Source organism: Micropterus salmoides, unplaced genomic scaffold, assembly GCF_014851395.1.
Source record: "Micropterus salmoides isolate LMB-PRFRI ecotype aquatic unplaced genomic scaffold, ASM1485139v1 Ms_hic_scaffold_16, whole genome shotgun sequence".
NCBI lineage: Eukaryota > Metazoa > Chordata > Actinopteri > Centrarchiformes > Centrarchidae > Micropterus > Micropterus salmoides.
In genome coordinates this window covers 9,373,405-9,392,453 of record NW_024040707.1, presented here as the reverse complement: position 1 = coordinate 9,392,453, position 19,049 = coordinate 9,373,405, and the positions used below count along the sequence as shown (strand labels likewise).

General features: G+C 40.9%; 1 protein-coding gene across 1 annotated transcript; it reads right to left on the bottom strand.

The window, feature by feature from the left end:
* Nucleotides 1-4,150: 4,150 nt before the first annotated feature.
* LOC119906050 lies at nt 4,151-18,057 on the bottom strand. Its single transcript, XM_038723539.1, is given in 10 exon segments — nt 4,151-4,680; nt 7,094-8,282; nt 8,365-8,408; nt 9,643-9,762; nt 9,850-11,016; nt 11,144-11,215; nt 13,573-13,731; nt 14,949-15,173; nt 17,221-17,274; nt 17,276-18,057. Coding segments are annotated over 10 exon segments (3,756 nt in total). The 5' UTR covers nt 17,843-18,057; the 3' UTR covers nt 4,151-4,521.
* Nucleotides 18,058-19,049: the final 992 nt, after the last annotated feature.

Sequence of the window (19,049 nt, the reverse complement as noted above, 5' to 3'; positions counted from 1 at the left end):
AAAGTCCTGCATTCAGTCCATGTGTATATACTTATTTATATACATTATAGAATTTTGCAGAATGACCAATGTGAGAATATTCCTTATATCACTGGAGTATAATTATTAATTTGTTGATAATAATGTACACGCATGACTTTAATGATGCAGCTGATAAAGTTGGAGCTAATTTCAACTACTTTGTATACTGCTGTTGCTTAATCTATGTCAGTTTAATAGTTGATTTATATTTTGAATTATTAATCTGAATCTGTAACTAATAACTTAAGCTTTGTAGTAGAGTAAAAAGTACAATATTTTTCCTCTTAAATATAGTGAGAAGTATAAAGTAGCACAAAATGGAAATACTCTCATGTAGGTAGCTCACAATTGTTAAGTGCAGTACTTTTTTTTGCTTCACTATTCATTTGCTTGACGTTTCTCACCTGCTGAAGCAAGTTTCAGCTCTTCACTTCCTGCTTAGCCTTTCAAACCTCAGCCCTAGTTATAAATATAACATGTCATCTAGTTGGATCTTTGTCTTTATTAAAATAATTATTGATTTCTGAGTTCACAGTGCTATAAAGAGTGAAAGCTCAATTGGAAACAGATGATATTTCCCAGGGTTTCAGTATCCTTTCCATCTGAGAAGGAGTGGGACTCTGGTTGGTTGGTTTTACGTCCAGTTTTGTCGCTCCAGGCACTTCCTTTCCCTCCTGAACCAGTCGCATCACCTCGGCAAAGGAAAGCTGAGTCTCTTCCGTCTCTGCAGACGTTTCTGCTGTCTGGTTTTTACTGATACCAGAGTCTGAATCAGAAAGTGCCCTCTGGTCTAGCTGCTCAACATCGCTGTCCATCTGCGTCCCATGTGGAGAAGCAGAGCTCCACTGTTTGTAGCTGGTCCGGTCTATCGGCTCCACAAACCTGGTGATGACAGAGAGCAGGGGGGATGATGGCAGTTTTAATAAAGTTGGGGTTTGAAGGGGTGAAAAAAAGTATTAATTTGATTAGGATCAAAATTTTAAGAATATAAATAAAGTCATGATGTAAAAATGTAACCTGTAATGCAGCAGTGGAAAGTAAGTACATTTAATCAATCACAGTACTTTTTGAGGTATTTTTTCCATTTTAAGTTACTTTAGTAATGGATTAAAATATAATAGTATTGTACTTTTTACTCCACTACATTTATTTGATACCTTGAGTTAACTAATTCCTTTCCAGATTCAGATTAATACTAAATATAAATAAATAAATAAATAATTAAAGGATATTATTATATCAAAATGACTTTATTGACAAGCTACTAGCAGGTACGTTAACTGTCTGCAATATGTATTTATGTACACATAAATGAAATAAATAAATAAATGTAGTGCAGTACGAAGTAACAAATTTCAGTCTGAGAGGTTGTGAAGTGTCACGAAAACAAAAGACTCATGTGAAGTACCCAGGATTCTGAGGTAAAAAATGAGAAATGTCACTCAAACCTAGCATTCAATTAAACAAGAAACCAAGGAGGTCATACTAGACTATGAAAATAAAAACCTGAAAACTTATTACCTGAAAAAGATTGTCAACTTATTTATTTCATCAGGGAAATACCACATCCATATAGCCAATTTCTCAAGGTCCGGTCCATCATTTGAACCTTTTAGAATATAATTTTTAAAGTACTTTGAGTCTATTCAATTTCAATCTATTAAAACTAAAACATGTGCCCACAACATTAGTAGTTACGAGAATTCTTTGTAGAAATATGATTGCTTAGGCTACTTTTTCTGTTACGTTAATCCTTATATTTTGTCCTCATATTTATATTTTTTATGATAATCATTTTTGTCTATCTTTGTACATATTATAATTGACACCTATCCTGCTGCCGTAGTCAATATGTGGGCCTAGTTTTGCTGGAAGCCATATTTTGATCTTTTTGTTATGATGCCTTATGTTAGACATTCTGTGTGCCTGTATAAAGAGTCACTTAAGTTTATTTTAAAAAGAGAATAAGCTTACCTGTTATAAAAGAACAACTTCATGTCCAGCAGTTTGGTTTCGTCCCTGTTGTTCTCGTTTAAAACCTTTAGTCCGTCCTGAAACCGCCGATCAGCCTCGAAGTCATAAGAGTCAAACCTCAAGAAAACAGACTCCATCTAAACTCTGATTTAAGTTTGTATTTGAATCATTACCATCTCACCTGAGACAGATGAGAGAGCAGAGCAGTAGTTCCGGGTCTTCTGAGTTTCTTTGGGGTCAACAAATGTTGCTTTAAGAAGGCGCACAGCTGACTGAGAGAGCAGGGCTGCGGCTGTAGCGCCCCCTCACAAGGTTCATGTCATATAATGTTGGCAGTGGTCGAAGTTTAAAAATACTTCTAATCTATTCAAGAATATGCACAATGTAATCCTAAAATCACATAAAATATTTAACGTACTAAAACTGTATTTTGACACATGGACCTTAAATTTATGCTTACATTCTTCTTTAGGGACACATATTACCAAACAAGGTGGGAGAAGTATTCAAATCACTTAGTTAAGTAAAAGTAACAATACCACATTATGAAAATAAGTAAAAAGCCTCCATTCCAATTATTATTGTTGAATTAATGTACAAGCGGTACTTACCTAACCCTAACCTAACCCTAACCCTGATCTTGTAACTTAGTTGGTCGATGTGGCTCTAATTCTAACCGCTTTAACTAGGTACGGTTGTGTAGTTTAATCTATAATAATACATTATCTTTTATAAATGTTTTATATATAATTTTTCAGATTATCATTATTTTTATGTTAAATCTTAATCTGAAAAGTAACTAGTAACTCTAGCAGTGAAACAAATGAAGTGGAGTAAAAAACACAATATTTCTTGGAAATGTAGCAAAAGTAAATAGATTAAATAAAGTACAAGTACCTCAAATGTGTACCTAAGTAGAGTACTTAAGTAAATGTACATGTCACTTTCCACCACTGTTGAATGAATTGCCCCAAAGTGACCCTGAGGGTCTGGGGTCAGTAATCCAACCTTGGTGTTGTGTTGTTGGTAATGTTTCTAGTCAGTTGTGCGTTCAGAGTTATAGTGACATTACAAAGGAATGGTTCAACATTTTTGGAAATACACTCCTTCACTCTTAAAGAGAGTTAGTTGTGAAGATTGATACCACTGTCATGTCTGTACAGTACATATGAAGCAGCCAGCAGCTGCTTAGCTTTGTATATGCATAAAGAATGGAAACAGCTAGCCTGGCTCCGTCAGAAAGTTATTAATTCATGAGCTTTAGAAGTGCTAGTAGGCAGATTTTGTTACTGCTGGACAGAGCCAGACTAACTGTTTCCTGCCTTTACACTAAAACACTTACATTTACCATACAGACATATCACCCTTCCTAACTCTCAGCAAAAATAAAGCCTATTTCTCAAACTGTTTTATTTACTATATTTTTTTAAATATCCTTAAAATATTCTTATTATTATACAGTCATTGACGATTTTACATTGTATTCACATAGCAGGAAATGTATTTCCCCAAAACACACTACAACATTTGTAATGACATGCTAACGTGCAATTACAGCATATGTGAATGAAGAAGGATTATTTACAAATATTACTTTTGTCAGATAGTTTTCTTCTTCACCTTTTCACTGTGAAACTGGGTTATGGTGAAATGAAGACTACTGCGAGGTAACCCACATTGTTGTGTGTAACAGTAGAGGATGAACACGTATGGTGAGCAGAAACGTGACACCGTGCGATTGTGTGACTCCTCCAGTCGCTCTGTCCTTGACCACAGCCGGCCAGCTGCCACCGAGAGGAGACAAAGTATTTCAGCTGATCTGCTCCAAGACAATCTGAGCTTCCATCTCCAGCTGTGAATCAAAATTTAATATATCTGGGTATTCAAATTAGATTTGCTAACTGTTAAAAAGTTACAAAACAAAGCTACACTTTGATGTGCAAGCTGACGTTTTTCACTGACAGTGAAAGTCAACAGAGGGAGGGAAGGGATCATGCTCCTACCGGGCAAGGAAATCTTATCTTATTAACTACTTAGCAGTTACTTTTGCTTTTCTGAGCATGTGACGTAAGAGCCAGATGATTCCTGCAGAGTGAACACCTTTCTATGTCTGTAAAGCCAAGACAGACATGTAGATAAAGAAAATCACAGTAAGTTGGTCAGATCTTAGAAGTTTATTCAATTAGAACATAAGGGTTGTTCTCTACAAAATACTACAAAAGATAATATACATTTAATTAGCAGTTCATATATAAGTGCAGACTCAGTTTTACAAAAAGCTTAAAATTGTAAATATGAAGTTTGTGGTAAGTGAAATCAAGATTAAGCCCATCTATAAAAGGAGATGAGTGTTACAAATTGCACCAAAAGGAAACACTGACCTATAAAAGGTACTCACAGTTCTGCTAAACATCTCACATAGAGTCTAACGGTTCTCCCAGTTCAACCATTACATTTAAAATTCCTTCCCCCCGTGGCTCTGACTGCTCTCAGCTGTCCAGAAGTGTCAGCTGTTTCTCCTCCCGCTCACTCACAGCTCTGTGAGTCTGCAGCCGCGCTTACTGTAGGCGAGTATCTTTGTCGGTGGGGTTTGCTCTGGTTTGGGGTTTGTCTCTGGGTGGAGCGAGATGGGCGAGCAAAGCAGAAGGTCAAAGTGCTGCTGGAGCTGCAGTCGTAGTTTCCGTCCTGGACAGAGAGAGAGAGAGGAGAGAGGACCGAGATGAGGCAGAACCACTTACAAAGAGCTGAGGAAATAATAAAAATGCTTTACAGTACTATACCACTTTGTTGTTATTTTGTCTATTTAACAATCTTGCAGTGTTTTTTGAGTAATTGTTTAGAGAATATCAGAAAATTAGGAAATATGCCCCCTCACAATAATAGATACATTACAGTTTTCTCAGTCGCTTTGGTGCATTTCTCGATTCATCATTTGCAAAACAGTAAGTGCATTTCTCGAAACAGGTAGTACAAACGACACAACACAGTGGATTACCTGCAAAAGCCCATAACTTGCTCAAAATCCTTAGTCTATCTGTCAAAAGCAAATCTTTATGTCATTGAACTTGTCAGTGCCATCAGAACGACAAGTCCTCGTGTCTTGTTTATGAACAAGCAAGTCAAAATGTTTAGCCATCTTGTCAATATAACAGTGTTCTCTTTAAGTATTTTCTGATGTACATTTTGGCTAAGATGATGATGATGATGACAATGATTGAAAATGCACAAGGCTGCACTTTTTTTACTCATCATTTTCTCGTGATTTTGAGATAACCATAATGAGAGGATAATACACACAAAAGAAGAAAAATAAAGTCAACAAGAACAGGAATCAAACTAATCAAACTGAGCCCTGTGCTCTACCAACTGAACTAACCAGTGACACTGGTAATTGCTTTGAAATTATCCTAAAGAAACGCACCTGCCAGCCCCTGTATTCAGCTATGGTTTGTTATCTCGTGATCATGAGAAAATTAATTATCCCGTTCTCAGGGGAAAACAACATTCGTTATATATATATATATATATATATATTACTGCTCACTGTATATTGTTACTGTTTACTGGTATTGAGTATTGGTATGAGTGTTGCTATTGTGATGTTGTTGTGGTCTATTCTTACTTTGTTTATGGTCCTTAAGAAACAACAATTCGTTTGGCTACAGTATATACTTGTAGGCAAAGGATATGAATAAAGTATTTTAACAAGTGTTCAACCATTTTGCATGTAGTGACTAATGCAATGAACTTATGCCTAGATGTTTTGGGGGGTAAGATTATTCAACAGAGACTAGTATAATTCATTGTGATCAGTAGGACATAAGCAAGTGATAATGTAGGAAACAGCAGACAATTGTACATAATCATTTGCATCAGTGTGTCAAGTCATTTGCAATTTGTTGAAAACAATGAGAAAGTGCTTTTATGATGTGCACAAGTGACGAGATCATGTGGAGGTTGAACAATTAGTTTTGAGAATTTCAATTCTGATCTGAGAAAAGCACCAAAGTGACTGAGAAAAACTGCAATTAATAGACTAGTCATTGCAGCACTTGAGCTAATGTTCAGTTCAAAATTATTTAACTTGACCACCTGAGCAGACCATCTCGCCTCCGTGTAACTGTATTCGTTTTCTGGAAATCTCAAATATAGAAATGGCAATGTCAGAGCTCTATTGATGACCAACTCCACAGACTTTTAGATTGTTAACATATCTCGGGTAATACGACTGCCTATGTGAGACAGCAACAAGGTTTTATAAGTGATGTCATTGATCACAAGCTGAAAATAAGGCCTTTACAACACTGAATGGAAGACGCTTTTCAAGTATTTTCCTTACAGCAGAATAAGTTACAGCCTCTTGAATTAACTGAAATACCTCTGACATACATTTTTCTCAGCAGACATTTTGACATATCTCATAGTAGTGAAAGTACAGGCGTTAATAATAACATTAACTTTGGCTCTCAACTAAATCCCGTGTCCCTAATAAGCCATGACCGTGTGACTGTAAGTCCACATGCACAATACCAGGACCCATTAACTGAAGCAGCTAAATGAAATTCAGGCATTATTAATTGTATTATGTCAAAATGTCAGCTGCGAAAAAGGATTATTATGAGCTTCATCAAATGGGAACTGATGTGTTATTTTGTCCACCTCTTTAAATACTTGGTGAATAAGCAGCAGGTGTGTGTTTCTGATGTATAAAATTCTGACTTTAGAGTTAGAAATGTGACAAATGTTTATTACAGCAGAGACGTTTTAAGAGGAGACACGCCACTTAAACAATCCTCAACACAACTGTATAGGGAAAGCCTGTAACGCCAAAGATGGTGAATATCCCGTTCCTCCCCCTAGAAAGCCAATCATCTGTTTTTAACAGCCGAGACGGGAAAAACGCTTCTTAAACCTTATTTGGGGCAAAGTCATTAAACTTTTTCAGCGTTTTTATCAGATTTTACTGGTGATTCTATACATGCATTTTTTATATCCGGGTGAACATTGAGTGCAGTTATAGCTCTCTCCCCATTCATTTAGATAGGGGCCTGGTGGCGCTACCAAGATGGTTACCTATTAGGACTTTGGTTACACTCACCTCTGCCGTGACGGTACTCTGGCTGTGTCTGACACTGTGGTTCAGACTGCCCCCCTTCTCCTCTTTCTGGACCCGACTGGCCTCCTCTCTCTGCTTCATGAACCTCTGGTTGACGATCCTCGTCACGCTGTCGTTCCTGTGCAGAGGAGCGGCAGGAGGCCTTGTTGGAACACTTTCCATGTTCTTCAGCCCAGTCTTCGTCTTCTGTACTGACCCTGGTACTGGTTTGTCTGCCCGGCCGCTCACCCTGCGCAGGAACTCTGTGACCATGCCGTAACGGTTGGCGCCTGCAGACTTGCTGGGAGGCTTGGCGCTGCTCAGAGAGCTGTGGTTCTGACCTGTACCTGCTCTGTGACTGGTTTGGCGGGTCAATGTGAGGCTGGTGTGGCTTTGGTGATTCAGGTTCCACAGCGCTCGATCTCTAGACGTAGATGTAGATAAGGAGCTCAAATTGGTGGATGAGGGGAGAGAGGTTACACCAGATGCAGAGTGTCTCCGATACAGTTTAGGCGAGGAGGTGGATTGTCTTGGCCTCTCAACTCGGCCTGATACCCCATCCAGTGAGGTGGAGATGTGGTGAGAGCGGGCAGAGACTAGGGAGGTGTTCAAGACTCGAGACGGACTGCTTCTCACAGGGACTGGCCCGTGTGCTCCATCTGTCTGAAGACCAACGCTGACCATCTGTGGCTTCATATGGGTCTGAGTACCTGAGCAGGCCATGTCCACCCACTGCCCCTGTAATCTACCTCTCTTCTCCTGTGAAGTGCCGTAAACCGTCTGCCTCCAGCTGGCCGTCATTTCCTTCATGTCGTCACTCAGGTTAGCAGATGAGCCCAGACAAAGCATAGAAAAGGAGGTCGGCGGCGTGCACCATGGAGAGGCAGTGTTGACGGATTCTCTGTCTGTGGCGGGCCTTTGCTTCTGAGCCAGCTGGACTCTGCGGGATGACGGGGGGCTGTAGTAGATGCGGATGGCTGACTTCTCCGGAGCAGTGTGGCTTCTCTCCAGGGACATCTGCTCAAAGTCAAGATCAGGGAAGCTAAGAGGCATGATTAGATGGTCCCATGTCTTAACGGGGTCCTCTTGGTCCAGCTGGGCAGCCTCCTGGCTCAAATAGCACCAGTTCTTCCTCTTACAGCAGCAAAGAGAAAACTGTCGCCTAAGTCTTTTCCCTTTTGAGTTGCACATTCTGTTAAAACAGCAGATGATACATAAAGTATGACCTCAGTGACAAGATGGACAAGATGCTAATGCTTGCAGAAAACACTGACCTGTCAGCTTCAGAGTCATCATGAAAGATACCGCTATCGGGACACTGAGCACAGAGAGAAAAGAAAACACATATATCAGCCAAATGATAGTTACTGAATTTGTGAGCCTGTAGATCCACAGCTATTGGATATATTAGCATTTAATTCCATGTACCTCTCAGCATACCATCAGATCAAAACTTCAATTTGTCCAGTACTTTGCTGTATGAGCAAATACTGTAAAAAGTAAAGAAATTCCCATCAGCCTCAGCTGTATTTTGTGTTTAGTCCTAATTAACAAAAATAACTAAGTAAAATAAACACTAAACATTATGCTGTGTTCATGTCATATGGGATGATTTGTAGAAATGAGAAAGATTCCCATGTTTAAGGCTCGCAAGCCTTCACGTCATCAAGACTGTTTTGTTGGCGTGAGGACTGAAATACTGTGCACTGACATTATAACACTATAACCCTAAAATTTAGGTTTATATATTCTAATCTTATGTGACTCGTCCATATTTGTTTGGTTTTCTGGCAATTCCGTGTTAAGTGAGAACTCTTATGTATCTGAGCTTTCAGAAAATCTGTTTCTGATAATTACCACTTGGATGTTGACGTCTACGATATTTACAGGTGGAAAACCCATGCATCATGCATTAGCATGTTAGCACTGTCATTTTCGAACATGTTGCCACGCTGATGCTAGCATTTAGCTCAGAGCACCGCTGTGTGTTAGTTCAGTCTCACAGAGCTGCTAGCATGGCTGTAGACTCCTAGCCTGATTTTTTCATGACAAACAAAATGTGCCTCGGAGAAAAGGAGGGATTATAGTCTAGTCAGTGGAGTAAGGAGGAAAAACAACCCTTAAAGAAATAAATCCAGCCCTTCAAAGCAGATCCTGACTCATGCTGTTCAGTGGCAACAACTCAAATGTTAGATTACATTTCTTATCTGCCATCCATTCAAACCATCTGTATTTGCATTTGACCAAGCGGGTAATTAATTTGCTGAACGTTATGAAGAATTTGCATTTGTGCACATGTCTGGACAATGCAGAGAATCAATTGAGTGTTTTCATGCCGCATATTTGAACATGTCCTGTTTGGCTGCAGCCTCAACAAGAGATTAGCCTAAATAGTTTGGCATGAGACTTTTCATGATGCCTGTTGAACCGAGTGTCAGGAGGACTTGTAGCCAGGGAGACAGATCATCAGCAGGACTTCCCTGTATCACACAGCCTCACACACAGCGGGGGAGGATGGGTACACATGCCTAAAGGGTAAACACCATCCTTACCTCAGCTGCCTTGCCTTGCGTGGCCTTGGCCTCACTGTCGAATTCAATCCGCTCATCCTGAAGCTCTGCACCGAGGTCTTGCAACAACCCCCGCAGCACAGACATGGTTTTGTCTTTACCCTGAATTAAAAAAACAGTTATATTTAGATACTGAAGATATGTGCCTTAGCCCTAAAAATGTAACTGTGTACTTTTCTTTAATTTTACCTCTTTTCCCTCTAGCCCAGGTCCTTTCACTTGACACCACTGATGGATGATCCACAGAATCTTCAAGGAAAGTTGCATTTTGGGGTGCCTGCAGCTGTGGAGGAGGTCCCATTGGAAGGAAGTTGCTTGTCTCAGTTGTTTTTCTCTCTCCTTAACCTCTGTGGTGCGGAGGTCTTCTACACACTCCTGCTTGCTTAGAGCATCCACATTGTGATCTGCACCATCTCCAGAGAGAAAGGAGAAAGTGTAGGAATCCCAAGCCTGGCCCTCCTTGTGCACGGAGAGTTTGCCTGAATCTGCTCCTGTTAGAAGCGTCTCCACCCTCCCGATGAAAGCCAGTAACATGGCCTGTAGAAGCTCCAACGCCTCGTTCAAAGGCCCTGGCAGGAATATCTTCTGTGCCTTGCCATTCAAGTCCACCTCTGTCGGAGAGGTAAAAGCAGACGAGGGAGCTGAGCAGTGGCCATTTTTGGGTGGTGTCGTCAGGAGTTGGATGGCTGAACCCAAAATGCAGGAATGATCTCTGAGAGCCAGAAGAGTTTCATAGTCTTTCACTGTCATTCCTTTGAGGCCCCTCTGAAGTTTGTTGTTGTTAAAGCTCTCAGTACCATCTGAAGGGTCCCACTCACCACCCACGGGACCTTCTCGAGTAATCTGACAAGCAGCGTTCATCCCTTCAGTCTGTGACTGGTTGCAAAGCAGAGATGTCTCAACATCACTTTTAACTTTTTCTGCTTCCTCGTCTATTGTGCTTTCTATTTCCTTCACCGGTATTGCAGTCAACAGATTTTCCACCAACACATCCTGCTGCTCTTCTTCCTCTTCCTCTTCCCCTCCTCCTCTTCCCATTTTCTCTCTCAGGTCGCTCATTTCTGCTCGCAGTCCCCGGTTCTCCACCTCCAGTTCAACGATGCGCCGGCTCAGGAGTGTGGCCTCCTCTTCCACCAGTTTCAAGTGAACTTTGACCTCTGCCTCCCTGCCGTGGGCGGAGTTTTGTTTGCCCACAGCCGATTGGGTGGCATCTATGTCGCCATAGGCTGAGTGGTATTTGGCCAGCTCCTCGCGCATGGCTTCACTCTCTGATACCAACTTGGTGAGCTTCTTGCACATGAGAGCTAATTCCTCTTTGGCAAAGTGGAGTTGGCACCTGAGATCGGCGCTGTCATCCTTTTGGCAAACAAACAACAATGACAATCATTCTGATGAGGATGATAAATAAGTATGCTGCAACATGCAATTTGTCATCGCTGCAACCACATTTGAGATCAGACATGAAATTACAAACATATCAAACCTCCATCTGTTGAGAGAGCCTCTTCTCAACCTTACTGGCTGTTGATCGGAGGCTTTTCTTCTTCAGAGAGCTCTGAAGGATAAAAACATAACAAAGAGGTTTATCAAGGGTGCAATACAAACAATATGGCCAAAAACAGATTCAACTGAGCAACTTGTCATTGACGACCATGTAAATTATTTTAGATGTCTCAAGTAGCATACACCTTTTGAGGCATCTTTATCTACCTAATAAAATTGTGATGTACTGTACATGACAACTCACTGAGAAATCTTGTGCAAAGCTCAGTGGGTTTCTTCAATATACAAATACAAATAAATTAATAGTTTCTTTCAGAGAGTTTAATGGGTAGCGCTTATATATCTGTCCATTCAGTATGAACTAGGAGACGGTTAGCTTGGCTCTGTTGAAGGTAATAAAATCTTATCCTGCCAGCACCTCTAAGGCTTCCTAATTAAGATGTTATATCTCGTTTGTTAAAAATGTCGGCTTGTGGTATTACAAGGTTAAGTGTCGGACTATTTCTTGGCCAGGCGTCGTGACTTCCTGGAATCTTGTAGACCATGGTTTATACGAACAAGATGTAATGTGTTAATAAGTGAGCTTGAGAGGTACTAGTAGTCTGATTTTGTTGACAGCTGTTTCCCTGTTTTCTTCTCATCTAATTCTTGGCAAGAATGAGTCTATTACCCAAAATGTCGAAGTACTCCTTTAAATAAATATCACTTAAAATGTTCTTCATGCCCGTACAGCCCTTGTGCTACTTTCCATGGTGTGATTTGATCTAAACTTTGTCTCACATCTGTGTCTTTCCCTGCTCCACATGAGAGGAATGTAAGCTTCAGTCTGGCAGCATTGTCTCGCTCCTAGACTCTAGACAGGATGTCACGGTGTTAATAATAGTCATCTTCTACAGGCTTGAAGTGGCAAACTTAAGGAGTGGGTTACAGTCCCTTCAATTCTCTAGGCTGTACAGATCCTGTACTGTGACTTGAAATGTCTATGCATAATGAACATATAAATTTCCATAATTTGTGTTGCATTTGGAAATAAAAGTGCAGTTTATTTATTTTTCCCTTATGGTTTCATTATTGTGACCTGACAGTATTAAGTTACCATTCAAGTCCCACAAACAGGGTCACAGTCAAGTTGCAGCATCAATCTCTGAAATTCTCCTTCACATCCATCTAGACTGTGTTTTGTGCTTCTAGATTAGGTAATCTAAGTGGATTTCCCTATTGGGATCAAAGGGACTAGCAGATGTCTCCAATGAGCGGACTAGACTGAGCTCATGCCAAAGCGCTGAATCCTGGATTAAACCGAACACGTGTCATTGGTGGTCACAATCGTTATCACTGGAGACACTGATGCAGGCCGCAAGAATAAAAGGTGGGCTGGAAATTCAATCACTGTCAGGGTGTGGTAGCCAATGTTTGATAAAAGTGTTTGCGGGAAGGATTGTAGGTCAGTATGTCGGCACACAAACACCCGCCTTTTTGAAAGCCATAATACATGCTGATCCAGATTTAGCCTAGCTTAATAGAAGCAGAAAGAGAGAAAGCGAGAGAGAGTCTATTTTTAAAATCTATCGCACCCTCTCTCCCTTTTCTCTGTCTCCTCAGTTGAGGATATCAGCTGTGCCTGGAGTTCAGGCTTCAGCATACCAGGCTGCTTCACCCTGCCCATGCACCAGGCAGCTGCTGGCCGTGCCCTCCTCTCATATCACTGATCTGCACCCGGGTCATGTGTCACCTGACATCAGGGTGACAGAGGGATGAAGAGGGACAACTGGCAGGGATGGGTGCAGCTGTGTAGTAGCAGAAATGAGAAGGAGTCCTGACCAGAGGGATGGAGGCAGTTTACGTTTCTTTCAAGATTTAGGCTGAATCTCTAGACCCAATTTACAGATTTATTATAGATCCCTCCCTAGACATTAACAAATTACTCTCCTTAAAGTAATAATTTCTGTCTGACATGCATTTCCACAAAAAACTCTTCTTAAAAGCACATCTACTCCTACACCCTTATTTCAAATTCCACAATCTATGAAAATGCAATTTCTTTTTATTTCAAATGTTTAACTGCTGCACACAAGATGTCTTCCACCTCACTGAAAAATCTTCCTCAGTGTTCCTCAGTGCACTGGAGGTTCCACATCATACTTTTGTAAGTTGCATGTTGGACCATGTTTGGCTCCAAACTAATTGTGATGTCACAAAATCATGCCCATGTTAAACTCTGATCTCTTTAAGGTGATATACTTTCCTCCTTTAGCAGATTCACATGAAAACAGCCTTCTAGAGTCAAACTCTGCACGGGCATCATTCTGCACAGTGAAGGTTAAACATCAAAGTGATATGACAGTAAGTAAAACAAGATTTTGACAGAAGGGGAGCTTAGATATAAAATGTTCTGCTTTAATGTCGCACCTCTCTGGCTTTCTCCACCTCAGCCTGTAAGACCTGTCTGGCTCCTTCCAGTTCCTGTGTCTTCTCGCGCAGCGTCTCATTTTCCCACTCCAACTGGGAATTCTTCTTCTGCACCGTCTCCAGCTCGTTGTACAGCCGGAGGGACACACTCTTTGCAACCTGTAAACAAAGCCAACAGCAGGTTAGTGTAGCCCCAATCATGGACATGAGATAATGGGCCCCTGGGCACAGACATGTAAATGGCTCCCCATTCCACTTACATAAGATACAAATATTTAGAAAGAGACATAAAACTCTTTGTAGTGATTGTGTCTCTTTGTGGCTGTTTTGTGTCTCTTTATGGTCATTTTGCATCTCGTTTAGCATAGCATTTTGTGTCTCTTTGTGGTAATTTTGCATCTAATTTTGTATCTCATTCTGTGTCTCTTTGTGGTCGTTATGTGTGTCTTTGTGGTCGTTTTCTATCTCATTTTGTGTCTCTTTGTAGCTGTTGTATGTGGTGTTTTTCTTTCTCGTTCTGCATCTCTTTTTGGTCGTTTTGCATCTTATTTTGTGTCTCTGTGGTAATTTTGTGTCTCTTTGTAGTCTCTGTAGTCTCTGTAGACTCTGGCTCACTGCCCAGCAGGCCTCTTTAGTAATCCATCCATGGCTCCAGTCAGGCAGAGTAAAGAGCTGTAAAGAAAACCTTTTGGCCTTGGTTGTACAAACTCATGAACATTATTTTGTGACTGCAGCATGTTCTCTGCAGCAGTTGGTTTGGCTAAAGCTGAGAAACTTTACAAGGAAATGTTTGTGACAGGAATTCACCATATGAGTGGATGGGAGGGTGAGGGGTAAGGGCGAGGCTGTTGGGAAACATTGTTCTCCATGAGTAGGAAACATAAAAGCACAGTAATCTTTATCAGAATCGGGGCAAATCAATCTGTGGTGGAAACCAGACTCTGTTTCTTTGAGCTGGGTTGCGCGTGATGGTATACTCACCACATAATTACACCACAGTATGCCAAAAATATAAACAGGATGCATGATGAAGACATTTCAAACTAATGACATTTTTGCGGTGCTGAATAACAGCAGGGAGTATTTTACAGCACAGTGAACAGTCGTGACTCAGGCTGCTGCCAACTGATTTCAGTCCTTCAGTGTGCATGAACAACACGGTCACTGTCAGTGTGCTCAAATGAGAAATAGCTTTGTGGGACTAAAAGCAAATGTTCACTTTGATGTTAGCAGCTGGAATTGCAGTGATTCAGTCAAAAGCCACTTTGGGAGAAGGAGCTTTTACTGTTTGTTGGTGGTGAGTGAGTTTTAACAAGACCACACTCAGAGGAAGGAAGGAGGGGGAGTAACTGTGGAAAGGGTAGAGGACTTCTAACCTTGATATCGTGCTCCAAGCTCCGGACCAACTCCCCGTCCACCTGGCCCGTCTGCGCCACTCGGATGCTGCGGCGCTCGGCCTTGCGGAGGCGGTACTGCAGTATGCGACAGGTCTTGCTGGCCTGCTCCAGCTGCAGCCGCAGCTCCTGCAGCTGGAACACCTCCTCCTCCTGGAACATGTCACGCATTTCCAGCATCTCACAGCGAAGCTCCTCCACCTCATCCTGGGACAAACAACACAGATAAACTATTATTAAGGAATAGGATTTTTTTTTTTTTTTAAAAGCTGCTTTATATATTCAAGTATCCTTGTGTGTGAGATGTCGCCTAGTGAACATTATTTTGTGGGGATAATTAAAATATCATTTTTATTTGTTATTGCACCCTAAGCTCATTTCCTGCTGAGCTCCAGAAATATTTACACACATTGTATATTACAGTAATTTACATTAGTTAAAACCATTCTGGCTCAAAGTTAGGGAAATCCTGGTGCATGTGTTGTAGAAATGAAAAGGCAGAGCTACCATCGTTATGAGTCTCAGTATATTAAAGGGGAACTCCACTCATTTTAAGCACCAAAATCTGTTTACAGGTAATGGGAAGCTACTGCAAAAGTAGTATAAAGCCATTTGTGGTTCCAGGGGGACCCGCACAAAATCTGATAAATCGCCAGAAGTGATGTCGCTTGAGTTCGAGTAGGTTGTTGCTGAAGACTACAAGTTTGAAAATGAAAAAGAGGGCATGGTGATCCAGTGGATAGCACTGTGGCCTCACAATAAGAAGGTTGTGGGTTCAAACCCCTGTCGTCCTGGCCTTTTTGTGTGGTGTTTGCATGTTCTCCCCGTGTCTGCATGGGTTTCCTCCGGGTGCTCCGGTTTCCCCACCATCAAAAACATGTTAGGTTCTCCAGTCAGTGCCGTTTCACACTGATAAACATCTGGAGTTGGTCCTCCAGCGCTGCACAGCGGCTGCCCACTGTTCCCTTGAGGGATGGGTTAAATGCAGAGATGAATTTTGAATGAATGAATTTTTCAACATGTATGTGTACGTGACAATAAAAGTATCTTCTTCTTCTTCTAAAAAGAAAATAAGGTGTTTTGGAGTTAGAAAGAAGTGAAGCTGATTACACCCGAATCCTGACTGCTGTAATGTGGCACCTGTTTGACAATAAAGAAGAAGCAATGGAATAAAAAAGATGGTGGATTTGAATGGTTCATTGGAAAATGGGATTTCCTCACGGGATTTGTTTTCGACATACATATAAACAAATTCAAGTGCAGCAAAGAACCTCTTGTCAATGTGCCTTTCTTTTGTATTAATTTTATTGTTGTCTTTTCCTATTGTTATTAGCCTATAATTCATTTATTGTTAATATTCTACACCATGATTTGTAATATTATGCCTTTTAGCAGTTTACTACTCAGCCTGTGAAAACAGCTGTTTAATGTCTTCTGTGTGCTCTGAAGGGGAACATAGGGAATTTAGGAGGTAAGGGAGTTTAATGAAATATGTTATCCAACTGTATTGTGGGTTTTTGGAGTAAAAGTCAAAATTTCTCAACCTCTGCTGCTTCAATGTTGAACTTCTTTTTAAAATATTTCTTTTGTAAGTCCCACAACTTTATGAAAGTGCAACCCTAAATTGCTGGAGTAGCCTACCCCTTTAAATGGCAAAAAAACTAACAAAATAAATCATTCCACTGAGCCCTCTGATTTGTTTAGTTCCTCCTTTTTCTAAAAACCCATAATTCACTTTTCTTGCTGTAAAAACATTGATATAATGCTCAAGTGACATAGTGAATACCAGGAGGACCTATTTATATGGCAAGTTGCCTACATTAAATGAAAGGCACAGCAGTCTATCACTCACATTACATACTGCTTAAATAAATGGCTATAATGTTCTACTTTTGAATGGCGCTAATAAAAAGGGATGTGTGATTATGCAATTTATCAGTTTTATTTCAACATAACATCAAACATGCTACCGATGATGCCACATAGCGTAAGTAATGTAAATAATTACTCTTGACTTTTGGTTCTTGCATGATAGCTTTCCCTCACTTGTCCTGCAGCTTCTAATGAAGATTAACACGAGCATTTACCTACAGAAAATCGGCTCTGGTGCTCAGAAGGCCTCCTGTAGATCTCATAAAGAAGCAACACATGAACCAACACACAAATACGTGGAAATGTAGAGTGTCGTGCAAATAGAATTAAAATTACAAACTAAATTAAACTAATATAATTAAACCAAATTAAATTAACTTACTTTCAAATACTCGTTCTCCGACCTCAAATCCTCCACCTCCCTGACAAGGTCTTCGGTTGTCTCCCCCCATCATGAGATCTACAAACGCCCCTGAAGAGTTAAACAGACTGAGACCCCCTCCAGCAGCATCCGGCTGGGGGGCGCAAGTATCTCTCGCTGCCTTCGCGCACGCTTTGCCCTCGCTGTCCGGGCTCACACACGCGATCCCGTCTATCCAGCTTAATTCATTGTCGCAGCTCCGAGAGTCGTGCTTGTTGCCCTCCGAGGGGCAATCGGATATTTCTGAGCTGCTGTCTGACGAGGAGAGTTTCCCAGAGACGCAGCCGGAGTCTTTGCTCAGGTCCTCTGAAGCGTTGCTGGCGTCGGACAGCTTCCTCTGCGCGGCGGGGCTCCTCTGGCTCTCCACCGTGGCACTTGATGACATTTTCCCCGGTCGTTTTCCCTGCGGTCCCGCCGATTTCAGCTCCTGACTGGACTGTGAGTCTTTGGAGAAGGAGCCACTTTGGGCCCCTTTAGGAGACGGATCTTTCTTCTTCTTCTGGGCGGATACCGGCTGATGCGCCTTGTGTTGTTTCTGGCTCCGGAGCGCAGTCTTTGTGCTTTTGTCTCCGTCTCGGTTCATCTTTCTCTTAACGTTTTCAGCTGTGCAGCTTATTTTTTCAGTTCAAGATGATCACGATGTTTAGGCTACACAGATAGGTTTAAAAGCACTGATTTCCGCAGCTCACTGAATAGATCCGACTGGTTGCTTTTCATCCTGAAGACTGAAACTTGGCCAAAATGCAGAGGATAGAGTGAGCAGCTGGGTCAGACTAGTTTGTCAACGACTTCCGGTCACCATTTCCAAAATAAATCCTTTCATTGACCTTTGACGAAAATGCTCTGCAGTTTCTTTTTCTCTTTTCAGCCAAGTAACATATATATATATTGTTTTTTTACCAATTTTCAGCTTTAAAGACAAATTGCATCAAATGTTTGTTAAACATCCATCGTCAACTGCTTATCCTGCGTACAGGGTCGCGGGGATATGTTAAACATATCCCACAATATTAAATTATGCTAAAATAGCAATAATTCAGAAGAATTAACAGACTTAAACTGATTTCTTTTTTGATTTTATGCCAACATTTCTTTCAACAGTTCACATCTCCCCATCGAGGCGCGAGTTCCACATTTTAAGCTTTTACTTTTTAAAGTCACCACTTTCTTCGGTCTCATGTGACTCTGGGTGACTTTACACAGTTAAGTTTCCACTTTCTCCTTTGGAAAGCTGACAAATAATTAAACAGGTAATTTGCCATTTACCCTATAGTATTTAACCATGTATTTACACAATCAGCACCTTTATTAAATATTTAGGTCACTTGGCTGATGTTAAAAAAGTCAAAAACGTTTTTCTCTCTGCCTTAACAGACTCTGACATATCCATATATGTCAGTTCAGATACGATATTTGCTAGGTTTTAGATATAGCCTACAGATAGATATCCTCTCTCAAATTGATTTTTGGAATAAATCTGGAAATTCTGAGGAGGCCTAAATTTTAGGGTTAACTGATCACAGGTATAAAGCTGCCACCTTGTGGCATTTAGTAGCACCACTGGAGGAACTTCATGCAGCATCCCATGTTTTCAGTTTCAGCCAATTCATCAGACAATAAACAGCTATTTAAATCATACTGTAAATTAAAACAGACACAACTACAACACAAATTCTGCAAGGTGACTTTTGTGTTGTGAATGGATCACGTGGTGCATCACAGGTTTTTATCACATTTGTTAAATGGCCTCTTGTTGTCTGCAGAGATACATTTGAACACAGACCTCAAAC